General features: G+C 38.3%; 1 protein-coding gene across 2 annotated transcripts in view; it reads right to left on the minus strand.

Moving 5' to 3' along the window:
• MCF2L2 (MCF.2 cell line derived transforming sequence-like 2) overlaps positions 1–13,985 on the minus strand; it is a 287,120-nt gene that overhangs the window by 204,892 nt on the left and 68,243 nt on the right. For both annotated transcript variants that reach the window (XM_075202198.1, XM_075202199.1), the window contains exons 4-7: positions 6,401–6,491; positions 6,142–6,261; positions 3,403–3,519; positions 1,220–1,369 (exon numbers count right to left, since the gene is read on the minus strand). In XM_075202198.1, the coding sequence (XP_075058299.1) occupies positions 1,220–1,369; positions 3,403–3,519; positions 6,142–6,261; positions 6,401–6,491 (478 nt within the window). The remainder of the gene's footprint in view (positions 1–1,219; positions 1,370–3,402; positions 3,520–6,141; positions 6,262–6,400; positions 6,492–13,985) is intronic.

The raw sequence follows: 13,985 nt of genomic DNA on the forward strand, positions 1-13,985 counted from the left end.
CCTTACAATTTTGAATAAAAATAAGCCTGGTTTGGCCAAAGCTCCTGTTGTGCTTGTTTCCTCACGCCTGAAAGCTGCACACAGACACTGTTTGGTATATGAACTCATGACGCCAGTGTTGTGAGACCAAAGTGCTAACCACTAAGGTACTTGTGTAGATGTTAACTGGTATTTATTTTTGAATAATAAGGAAGAATGTTGTGTTGATTTTTTTCTTGAAGTACTATTATGTATATCTTACATCTGTAGCACGCATGCTGTATTGTTGAGCTTCTCACTCTTTTTTCAAAATGAAAGTTGCCTTAGTGATTAGCCAATCCACCACCTTCCACCAATGGAGTCATGAGTTTGATTCCTGGCTCTGTGTGGAGGTTGTATGTACTCTACTATGTATGGATTATAAAAGACTACGGTATGCATTTTGTAACTATCGGGATACAATTTTAAAGCAATATTATTTTTAAAAATTAATATGCATATTTATTTATGATATTGAATTACATGCATTTGCATCTACATGCGCTCAGTTCAACGCAAACACAAACAAACCCATTACAGGATCTTTTTTTCATGTAGCAGAATAAGGCGGTGTGTGGATTTAGCTCATTAAAAACACTTCAAAGTCAATGTTCCAGGTTCACAAAACATGTAAGTGTGAAAACGAATAATGAGGTTACAACTGTCCTGCATAAATACACCACCGATTGCGATTTAACATTTGTAAACAAACTCGTTGTACCTCCCACATTTGGCGTTACCTAGCAAATTTCTTCTCTTAAAGAAGCGGAAGTTAAAATACGGAACTTTAAGATGGGCTAATTGCTTAAAATCAGTTGCATCTTATATTCCGCTGCGTAAAGGACTGAAGGTGGGTGCGTTTTTTGACTTTCCATTCCTTATTGAATTTGCGAATTTCTTATCTTCCCTGTTTCTTCTTAAAGTACTCATAGCAACTTAAGATGAGGAAAGATAAGATGCGATAGCTAATGAATCAGGCCCTCTGTCACCATGATGACTCATTCCCATTCTGTAGCTCCCATGTAAGCATTAAATTTGAGGTAAATATCAGAAAATGCCATTTCACTGCTTTAGTATGTTTTATTTACATGTGGATGTAAACATTTTGATTTTCATGAAAAAGAGATAATTAATTACCCTCACAGTTGTGATTTTCCCATGCAATATATGGCAATATAATATGAGCACGTATTGCACCTACTTTCAGCTTGGTTTGATGTTCTGTATGTGACAAAAGCAGTTCCTCTGTGCAAACCACATCGTTCGGAAGTTCAGTCTCTGCTAGGCTCGTCCCAAACGTCTGCAAACTCTGGGCTGTGGTTTTCACAACTTGTGCAAAGCTCTCGATCGCCTATTTTAAGGGGAATATAGCAGAACGTGTTTGTATATTACAAATATTGTTTGCTTCATGCAAATAGTAATTAACAGAATTTAATTTACTTCTGGGAGAAGTGAAGGGATTGTTCAATAAAAACACTTTTGAAGATTGTTACACAACACGTTGATATTTTAGAACAAGAAAATACTCATCGACGTGTTGTGCCAATATTGCTGGTCATTATACATGGCAAGAGCCAACATATAAGGGAAGCTGTTTGGTCATTAGCTGCTACTCTCTTCATCCAATCAGAGAAGTCATATCCACTACATTCTATGCCTATAAGAGCAGGACTGACTGCTATAGGTCATATGATAACTGTAGATGGAATGGGACTGGTAGCAATTGTACTGTATAGGCAGATTATAACCATGATTTAAACATTGTTACATAAGATCCAAATAATTGTCAGGGATACTTTGCAGATGAGTGAATCTGTATGCATTGTTTATGGAACATATGATATGAACACACTGTACCCAACATGATATGACCACTGAATACTTTCATAATGAAATTCCTATAAATACTCATATTTAATATATAAAAGAAAAATGCAACATTTTAAGTGTGGGCCAGCCATCCTAATTCCCCCATCTATGGCCATCCCCCTCCATCTTGACCATTAGAGATGCTCAAAATGGTTTAAGTGGTTTTGAAACCGGTTCATGGAACTTTTTTCTACAACACAAAAAAATTGTGCTACATTATCTAGCTTTAGTTGGAGTAAAAATTTTCAGGTAAATACGTGCAAGGTGAACAGGTTTGATCCTAACTGAGCTGCTCTGAAATAGTTTGAGCTTGTTAGAGATTAAGAGCCTGATTCATGTGTAGATGAAAGCCCATTTGTATAGCAAATCTTCTGTGATATAGCTCTGCGCATGCGCCAGAACAGGAGAAACACCAACGACGCATTTACATGCAATTCATGTCCAAACGTAAATGACATTACTACTGCCTACGATTTTAAGGGTGAAAAAGGGGAGAGAAGGGGCGGATGAACATAAGCAATGTACGGTAAGGGTGAGCTGAGGGCGTGCAAATGCAGATGTGGCTGATTCAAGTTCTGGGTTTTTCTTAAGTACTTGTTTTTTAGCCGTCTCATTAGCACCAGCTCGAGGGCAAGTGTAAGTGTCGACTGATAGTGACGGCATAGTCTTTGTATTAAAGACTGCATGTATGCGTGCCACTAGATAGCACAGAACACCTGTATGCAAGGAAAAGAAACTAAAAAAGCGTATTGTATGTAACGTACACACTAAGAACATCCCGATGTATGTATTTAATGTAAAAATAAATAAAAGTTCTAAAACAAATTTTTAATAATGTTTCTAGTATTAGAAGTTGTTAATTTAATTTATAAATAATTTTTTGGAATGAGTTCTGATGGGACTTCATATTGCACATATACATGTGCGTATCCTGCACTCTGTTGTCTGTCTGTTTACATACGGCAAGTAACGTATGTCTACAGTGTACTTCTACCCAGATTCAAATGGATATTTATATTGAGATCTGCTTGTATTTGATTATGGGTGTACACGTGCAAAAGTGTAAGTTGCGTTCAGGGTAGGTCCAAAGAGGAATCTTTGACCAGAATGGGAAGAGTTTGGCGTGAGTTGGTCAGCTTAACATATATATATATATATATATATATATATATATATATATATATAATTATTATTATTATATTTTTTTTTTTTTTAAAGTTTCCATGCTAACTGTGCATTTGAACTTCGAACTCTGTAATGTGTGTTGGGAGGGTTGTTTAAACATAGGACTGACTAAAGGCCAGTCCACCGAATATGGCGTCCACACAGATAGGTGCTGTGTACACTATAATAGAGAGTGTATATAGAAAATACTTATAGAAGACAGGTATAAGCATTACTTATATCTATTAATCATGTCAGCAAAATAGCTTCATCAATAATTGTGGGATATAGTAATGAGAGATTAGCGGCTGTAAACGTATAGAGAACAGGTATTGAATAATAACTACTTACAGTTCTATGCTGAATCCATTGACTATGGGTGTATTCTAAAGTGCCTCCCAGCTCAATGGTTAATTGACCTTTGTCAATGTATCCAAGAAGATCCGAAACAGAGTTAACCATAATAATCTGCAATTGTCAACCAACAAAAGCTGCATTATTAGCAATTATTAATATTCTAAATTAGTTGTACTGACTATAAACATGTATCCAGATTTATGTATACAATAGATAAATGAGAGACAGAGAGGAGTTGAAAGACGACAGTTTGGCATAAATCACTTTTCGTAGAATAGACTTGAAAATGAATTACACTGTTTATCTTTCTGCTTTTCAGTAGCTTTCTGAAAAAAAAACCTTTAAAGCTGTATAGAAATAATAAATATTGCTTGGGACGAGAAGCTGACTCCAGGTCACAAACATTTGATACACTGGCCACAGAAGGGGGCATCGTAGTAGATTTAGAAGGTTTATTAGTAGTTTATCTAGAAGGCGACACAGAGTCTGCAACGCCGTAACAGCAAAGGTACAGCAATACAAAATATTTACATGCAGTAATAATACATGAATAATACAAAAAAAATAAAAATAATACCTTGTAACAAATTAGTATAAAACAAATACAACAATTCACATAACAAACAGAGTTAATAGCACAATACGGCATACCATATGCAGAGTACAGTGTAAACAGACATACAGACAGGAGACATAGGGTAGAGAGGACCATGACGGAGAGAGCTTTGTTATCCCACATGGTGAACTAGACACTTATACCACTTTCATACTGCTGCCACAGGGCAGTATAGATGAGAAGATTCCTGGGTCGGGCGGATTCATTCTGCACCTGCCCGACCTGGGTTTTAGAAAAAAAAAAAGTGTAAAAAATTTTTTTTAATTAAAAAAAAATACATAACAAATGTTTATTTAACTTATTTTCAGCCAGCGGTGTCTCCAGTGCGTTGCAGGCTGTCAGGGGGACCTCTGGGTACTAAAATGACGTAATTTCTAGTCCATTAGAAATGACGTAATTTTAGTACCCAGAGGTCCCCCTGACAGCCAGCAACGCACCGGAGACACCGCTGGCTGAAAATAAGTCAAGTAAACATTTGTTATGTATTTTTTATTAATTAAAATCATTTTTTTACACTTTGCCATTTTTTTTTTTTTACAGTATGAATGGTGAGACCCGGGAATTACACGGGTTGCACCATTCATACTGCAGGCGAGCGGGGTCCAACCCGGGAATTACCCCTCGCAAAATCCCGGGTCTAAGTCCCGGGATTTTAGACCCGGGATTTTGGGGTTGGATTATTCATACTGGACCAAGACCCGGGTTTTTCAGCACGGCTCTGCAAAAACACGGGTTTTTGGTGCAGTATGAATGGGGTATTAGCTGCTAGGATCAAGAGTCTTGTCTGGGAGCCATATGACAGAGGGCTCAGGGAGCACTCTGCTGCTACCCTTGGCCCTGACAAAGGCACTGAGGTAAGTGGAAAGCATCTTTATTTCATTCACACTTATAGCACATAGTATAATACTATCCAGCGTTATCTCGGCTGTGTGCTCCCCATCCTGGCATTGCTGTCATATTCCTCTCTGTGGAGATGTAGAGTATTAAATAGACACAAATGAAATGAGTTCACCTATATGAATGAAAAAAGGTTAAATGGCAACAAGTGTGCCCCGTAGCTTTCAGAATCATGAGCCAGACACACAAGACACAGCTTGAAGTGGTTTTGTCTCCACATACAGTTCAGAGGGCAGACTGCAGTATCTGTAAAACGACAGTGTTGCCACATAGACAAGGAATCCTGACACTGACTGTTTCTTCTTCTTAGCACCCAACACCACCAGTAAATTTGTCAGCTGATCGCTCCTCTTCACCGCTTATCTGTCAGTTTGTTTACTAACCTAACCCTGCAACAGCCTTCAAAGAGGAGCGAACAATGGTGAGATTTGATAGTGGTAAAGCCTGCTGATTAGTGAGAGCACACCTAAGTCTGCCAAGCAAGCAGTATGCTAGCTATAACGCAAAGCCAAGTATCTGAGCACCAAAACAATGTACAATGTTGGATTTATAAGAATTAATAAGGGAAGTGTGCTTCGGCTGTTCCAGCCAAGCCAGCTGTATAATTACAGAACAAACAGCAGAACATACACTTTTAGGGTTCCCTCTGCATTCTCCCAGACATATAGTCACAAGCAGCAGAGTATACAGTAAGAACAAAGTTCCTAACCTCCCTAGACTATTCTACCCAGCAACCATCCCACTACACAGTTCACTTAAAACATATGTTTATTATCTTTCTATTATTATTACTGCTTATTTATATAGCGCCAAATCAAATTATGCAGTACTGTACAGGAATATGTAATCATTCACGAGCCCCTGCCCTATTAGCTTATGTAGCTGAGCTACTCCTAGTGGCTGTAGATAGAGATGCTCAGTGACGTTGTATATGTAATTTATATGACATTGTCACCAAGAAGCAGCAATTATTACTTTTTGCTTTCTTTCTGGTTTCCACAGCTTTGACGTGTTGAAATGGAAAATACAAATGGTTCAACTCCTTTACCGGCAGCACTAAGGGGCATAAAATAAAGCATTTATAAAGCAGCCAAGAGGAGCTGAATAGTGTAGGGAAAAGACCACCTGAACACAATGCTGTAAATTGAATTGAAACCACAAAAATACAAACATATGAGTACATGCAGGTGGATGAACACAAGATGAAAATACACGCTTACCGGTACCTTCATTTTAAAGTCATCCCTGTAGAGTTTAATGCCGATGTCAGCAATGGTCCTTTGAATGAACCGAGATGGGCGCAAAACAAAAACCAACTGCAAGTTCCCGGGAAAAGCTCCCTAAAGAGAATTAAAATATATATGAATAATACTGACAATGGTTTTGCTGAAAAGAGTCAACACTGTCAATACTACTTGCGGATTTCTGATAATGTTCTTAGTACACAGCGGAGAAATGTTTTGGAATGTTGGCACTTACAGCTATACGAGTCAGAGATGCTTTCACTGAGGTCCATTTATCCTTCCGTCTGTCTATGATGATGATGAACCCAATGCTGGCGGCTTCAAGGCTGTAAAATAAGACAGAAAGACATACCATGTGGGTAACAAAGATAACTGGAGTTTGTCATACAAATAGTGCAGTTTGGGCTTCATAACATTTCAAAAGAAAATTTAATAAAATATAATTTGACAGACTGAATATACATTCTAATTTTTTTACCCCTGAGAAGACTACGTAGACCAACAATTACTGCTGTTGTGCAGAGAACACTTCCAAATCTGTAGAAGAAAAAAAGTGAAGCACGTGCACAAGACCATACTATGTACCAATATTTGGAAACAGGTTTGAATAAATAAAATGCACTAATAGGATGTTCTGAATGCTGATGAATATGTTGCTACTTAGTAAATTATGATCAAGTTGTAGCACATTTATGGTAAAAAAATGTTTTTTTGGTGCTATTGATTAATAGATACACTGGGCATCTAGCATTTCTATATATGCACATACATGGTAACCCTCCTACAATATCTAGCACCACCATAAAACACCATCACATCACTAACAAATGGCTTAAGAGACAGAAAGTTGGCAGATTATTGCGGCATCGCCGGTGTTAAATATTCACTGGCTTACAGGTAGAGAAAAAAATATATGGAAAATGGCATAGATTTAAACAACTGCAAGCATCAACATTAAGGTAGCTTATGGCTGTATATGTGCACAAAATTGATGAAACACATACATAAAACTATACTGTGTGTCAGATACATGTAGGTTGTCAAAGAAGAGCATGTAAATAAAATAAAATAAAAAACAACAAAAAGACAAACCACATGAACGGATGTCACCACAATAAAATGAATTTGTTTCAGTTTAAAACTGTTTCTTTATGAAAAAGTACAATATATAGTGTAGGGTGGGCTGTACTATCCTGTACTAGAATAGGGTGGGGTGTACTATTTGTACTAGAGTAGGATGGACTGTACTATCTTGCACTAGAGTAGGGTGGGGTGTACTATTTTGTACTAGGGTAGGTTGTGTGTATTAGTTTGGCTTTTCTTTTTTTTTTTTTTAGTTTGGCTTTTCCTAAATGTCAGAAAAAGCACACCACCAAAAAGGTTATTAAGTTCTGATTTTAATCAAAAATATAAACTAAGACCTGAGCACATCAACACTTCTATCCCACTACAGCCCTTCTATTCTACTACAGCGCTTCTATCCTACTACAGCGCTTCTATCCTACTACAGCCCTTCTATTCTACTACAGCGCTTCTATCCTACTACAGCACTTCTACCCTACTACAGCGCTTCTATCCTACTACAGCACTTCTACCCTACTACAGCCCTTCTATTCTACTACAGCGCGTCTATCCTACTACAGCGCTTCTATCCTACTACAGCCCTTCTATCCTACTACAGCCCTTCTATTCTACTACAGCGCTTCTATCCTACTACAGCGCTTCTACCCTACTACAGCGCTTCTATCCTACTACAGCCCTTCTATCCTACTACAGCCCTTCTATCCTACTACAGCACTTCTATCCTACTACAGCGCTTCTATCCTACTACAGCGCTTCTATCCTACTACAGCCCTTCTATTCTACTACAGCCCTTCTATTCTACTACAGCACGTCTATCCTACTACAGCGCTTCTATCCTACTACAGCGCTTCTACCCTACTACAGCGCTTCTATTCTACTACAAACACAAAACTTCTATCCTACTACAAGCAATATGCCATGTAGTAGGATAATTTATTCCCAATTGGTGAAGAAAAGGATTCCCTTAGAAATGTAGTAAAGCGATGAAACAGGTATCAAGAACACAAGGTTATCTTACTCATGCGTTCATTTTACAGACTATCATATATGCCAACATTGAATACATTTTGTAATTTGTATGTCATTTATATAGAAAATAATTCTTGTCAGTCAGCAAATGTGGTAGATGGAGGCAATCCAAATAGCACTTGCATTACTACTTCCATTCTTTATTCCCTTTAAGTGTCAGATTTGTGGTGTACATCAAGAACAGACAATAGGAAGCTGATGCAACGAGCGACATCAAATTACTGTGAAACTATTACAATGAGGTAAGTAATAGAGCATAATGTTACAAAGTTCGTCAGGTAATTAATATAGATATTGGGGTTTTTTTGGTTGGTTTTTTTTTGGTTGGTTTTTAAATTGGAAGGACTCCACAGATAGTACTGAGAACTGTATCCAGGGCACAGAAAAAGAGAAGTGGGTAATATTAAAAACAGGAACATTTCTATGAATAAATCTGTAAAACCTGGAACTGCCCCTGAAAATTAAAGCCAGTTGTCAACAAGAAAATACGTTTGTGCAGCTTCTCACAACTATTTTGTTGGTGTGATCCTCGTGTGAGTTGTCCAGCTTCTACATTAGACATGGGTATTTTTTGGATATCATACTTTGTGTTTCCTTTATATCTCGCTCATGTCACCTCTATAGGATATGTGACATGAGCGATTTCAGTGTTCTTTGCTATAAAGCAGGTGTGCAAACGGTAAACACAATACAATGGAGGGATAAGGTGGACAGACAGGACCAACCACAAAATAGGTTTCCTTTTAAATTGACTTTGCTTTACTCACAGTGACTCTAGAAAAACTTGTAAAACTGGAAACAGGGAGGGAATAAGATCTAAACAAGGGATTACATAATACAGACTGGGCGCTATCACTAGTAAATACACTAATCTAACCAACAAGCAACACAACACAATTTAAAACACAGATCCATATTGCATGCTCTATATTACTTTTAGCAACTAATAGCAATTGCATTACTTTTTCTTTAATCCCTAGTACGGAGAGAAGACACCTGCATTGCTTACTTCATATAACTGTATGTAAACATTAGCTTGTTTCTGCATTACTTGTTCCAAATGCCCTATATACACTGCATATCCCTTCATATTCCCCAAAATAAACAATATCACCTGCTGCCATCGTCACCAACTGTCAGTAAATTTAGTGAGTCATAAAAATTAGTAAAAGTGTTTCCAGTCAGTAAAAAAATATATAGATCAGTAAATAGGATGTAGTAGAGCAATATACCACCATCTGACACTACTAAATGACATAGATTTTGCCACACAAATTATTTCCCCTGCATTTTCCTAGTTGCTACTATTGTCACTTTTTGCAGCAATTTAGAATTATATAAATATGTAAATAAAAATGTTAACAATTAGTATGTTCTAAATATATTTATTTATCAATAAAAATGATTATCAAGAGTATGCAACCATGCTTGCGTCATATCATCTATATAAAATTGTATTATGTACCAGCATTACTTGTTATATATTACCTACAGTATATAAATAGTATTATGCACTGTATTAATAGTTCCATGTTAGCATCTGTTTCCCATTATCCATTATCCCATATAGTATGACGAACCTGTATTAATTATTCCATATTACTTATATACAACTACTATTAAGTCAGGGCTGGAATATCTGCCTAGTATGGGATCATATGGCCCAGTAGGTATTGGAGTTACCCCCTGGTTAATATTACAGGTAGAGGCCGTTGAGCAGCACCAAAGTAAAAATTAATAGGAGAAGTAGATTCCCTTAGCTGAGATAGAAGCTGATAAGCTAACGCTGAATTCTGATAAGTCTTTCTTTTGTCACATATACTGTTTCTATGATACTATGGGGCACATTTATCAATATTCACATAAAGTGAAAAGTAGTTTTCAATCCTTATCGCAATGATAAGGATTGAACTACTTCTCACATTTATGTACAGCCCTGCACAGAAACAGCAGTTCCGAAAAACTGCTGTTTCAGTGATAAAAAAAATCATACTTACCCCCCTCTTCGGAAGCGCTGTCTTCGGGTCTTCTCTTCACTCTTCAATTGCGCATGTCCAGTTCCAAGAACTGGACATGCGCACACAGATCCCCTCTCTGTCTCTGCAACGATAGTTGCAGAGAGAGAGCGCTGAGTGACAGGGAGGGATCATGTGATCCCTCCACACATGCGCTGTCCAGCTCTGCTCTCCGGAGCAGAGCTGACAGCATTAGATTTCCTCAATTCGGATGATGTACGCCAGCTTCAGCTGGCGTACATTAACATGACAAGTTCCCGAAAAAAATGTTTTTTCGGGACTTGTTAGATTGCGGCCAGGAGCAGTCACCATTCTGTTGAATGGTGACTGCTCCCAAAAACGAAGAGGAATGCAAAGCAGCAGATATCCATGATATCTGCTGCGATGCCCCCTTAATAAATTTGCGGAGGACACTGTGGGACCTTAATGACCCGTTAAAAGCACTATCGTGCTTTATTAAATATGCCCCTAAGTCCTTTGTAGTGTCTATCTAAACTCCCTATAACTGTAGTTGCTGAGACAGCCTTAACTACCTCACTCAGCTGAGAGACAGGAAAAAGACCGGAAAAGAGGAGCCCAACTATATACCTTCTGGGTTGTTGATTTTTCCTATCTCTACTCAGCTGAGTAAGTTGTCCATCCATTCGTGGATGGCTGCCATGAAGTGAAAAGGAAACATGTTTCTGAAGATCAGTAGTTTGGGGGATTAATTGGTTTATTATACTTTTGTTGTTATGTATTTATAAATAAAATGTTGCTGGATCTATGTTATAAAGTATGTGTAAATTTTTAAAAAGTCAATACAAAGATTTGCACAAAGAAACAAAGAAAAATGTAGAATTGCAGAGTTAATGTGCTGATTAAAGGAAGGACTGCACCGGGGGCCGAAGGTGGTGTAGTGTAGTCCCAGCCAGTAAGAAAACAAAAACAACATTCACTGGCCTCTACACTATCTACAAAACAAGAAAATACGTTTGTGCAGCTTCTCACAACTATTTTGTTGGTGTGATCCTCATGTGAGTTGTCCAGCTTCTACATTAGACATGGGTATTTTTTGGATATCATACTTTGTGTTTCCTTTATATCTCGCTCATGTCACCTCTATAGGATATGTGACATGAGCGATTTCAGTGTTCTTTGCTATAAAGCAGGTGTGCAAACGGTAAACACAATACAATGGAAGGATTAGGTGGACAGACAGGACCAACCACAAAATAGGTTTCCTTTTAAATTGACTTTACTTTACTCACAGTGACTCTAGAATAACTTGTAAAACTGGAAACAGGGAGGGAATAAGATCTAAACAAGGGATTACATAATACAGACTGGGCGCTATCACTAGTAAATACACTAATCTAACCAACAAGCAACACAACACAATTTAAAACACAGATCCATATTGCATGCTCTATATTACTTTTAGCACCTAATAGCAATTGCATTACTTTTTCTTTAATCCCTAGTACGGAGAGAAGACACCTGCATTGCTTACTTCATATAACTGTATGTAAACATTAGCTTGTTTCTGCATTACTTGTTCCAAATGCCCTATATACACTGCATATCCCTTCATATTCCCCAAAATAAACAATATCACCTGCTGCCATCGTCACCAACTGTCAGTAAATTTAGTGAGTCACAAAAATTAGTAAAAGTGTTTCCAGTCAGTAAAAAAATATATAGATCAGTAAATAGTGTCGAAGTCAGCAAATTGGATAAAGTCATTTCAATTAAAGTCTAGCAAACTTGGTTGTCTTTGTCTGAAAAGATGCGCACGGTACGCTACGGAGTACAAGGGCACGCTACGGCGTGAAAGGGCGTACGCATCCACTACACGTGGCAACAACAGTAGTTGGTCTTTTACCATACATTCGCACAAACACGCATATTTATAAAATAGTACACATTAATGGTAGTTGCAACACATAGTCAGTTATGTCGAAATATAGTAGTATTTATATGTTATATCAGAGTTACATGCATATTAGTGAAATACACGGAACGGGTTGAAGGAATAACATCATGAGTGGTATCATAATGAACCTTGTTACATATCCTACTGTTTGGTTCACTCTGCGAGGGAATCGCAGAGTGCATACACAAGTTATGAATGATAGGGAATTATGAACTACTTAAGACTAAGGAATCTTGGCGGGAAGAGCAGAGCATACCCCCTGCAGAGATGACCCCCTCCTTTGGATTCCTTAGGATGAACCAGCCAATGATTGACAACCCCTTGGACATTCCTGAGACCTGGACCAATAGATGCAAGTTATACCATCTTCATTGTATTACTGTATTTGGATCACAAGCTGCTGTTTATATACACAATCAGAGTGCAGACATCTTGTCCCCAGACTTCAGGATTGAATGACTGCACTGGATCCAGAGCGCCTGCGATAAGTAACGGCTGTATTTACTATTACTTCGCTTGAGCATATTTATTCTACTTATTGCGAATAAATCTTTGTGCTTTGGAAACACAAATCGAGGTTCGACAATCGTTATTGGTTAGCGACAATACACACATAACAATTTGGGGGCTCGTGAGCTTTGGAGGTTTCGTTGCCGACGATACGCAAGACCAACGGATTTCGGTTCCTCAACAAAGGGTGGAGACGCGTCATAAACGGGTAAGAACGCATGGTGTTCAAAACCTGAATTTTACTCTGTGTTGCGAAACCGAATGTCCGTTTTGCATTATCTAGGGCACGCTAACTAGAACCTAGGGACAAAAGAGAAAACTGTTTCTTTTTTCTATCATTGTGCGTTTTAACTGTATTGCATTGCTTAGCGTATGTGTATTTCCTGCTGTGCGTACGCGAACTTCCGGTAGATTTTCCACGTGGTTAAACAATCGTTTTGATAGTTATTATACATGCATAGTATAATTACTTGTGAAAGACTCTGAGATATTATTACTGTTGTTGGGAACTTTTGATTTTCTGCGCAGAAAAGGTGTATAGTGTGTGATGTTGTAACGTAGATACACTGTTCATTATTCATTGTGCTCAGTTGCTGTCTGACGAGGCGGATTGCCCAACTGAAGGACGGTATACAGGGCAGGTATACCGAATGCGAAAACCGGGTTTTCGCAAAGCGCTACCAATAGATTGCAAGGTTTGCTAATAATTAGTATTGGTAGGCAGTGCGATCTAACCGCACCGTTAGTGCGAATTGATGAAGCAGCTAGGAGGAATTATATTGGAAAGGCTGGTTGATTGTATCGACTTTGTTCTCCCAGTTATAATAAACTCAACAGATTTTTGTGGTTGAGCCAGGGTATCGAGGAGCTGATAGCCCTTGGGGCCCACAGTGATATTTCTGTATTAGGGATCCTCGCCGGGTGCGAGAAAAGCGAGTGAACGTGGCTAAAGGAAATACGTTCACTGAGCATTAAAGATCTCTAGCTGTGATTGTAGCAACAGAGTTGGAATTGTTAGCCGGAAGGAACAGAGCACTGCGGTGTGTCTGTGTTCCGGGTAGAAGGTATATTGTTCAACATGGGTGCTAAGCATACGCTAGAGATGGTCAGTGTACTGCCTAAGGAAGGCCCTATTGGTTCAGCGAGGTTTCTCATGTGTAAGAAATATGGTGCATACGCAACTGTGTATTGTGACACGTGGGTCAAGATGACCAAAGCTTGTGATAGGCCTTTCCCAACAATAGGAAGTTTTAATGCAGAGGTACTAA

This window comes from Mixophyes fleayi, chromosome 3, assembly GCF_038048845.1.
Source record: "Mixophyes fleayi isolate aMixFle1 chromosome 3, aMixFle1.hap1, whole genome shotgun sequence".
In the NCBI taxonomy this organism is placed as follows: domain Eukaryota; kingdom Metazoa; phylum Chordata; class Amphibia; order Anura; family Limnodynastidae; genus Mixophyes; species Mixophyes fleayi.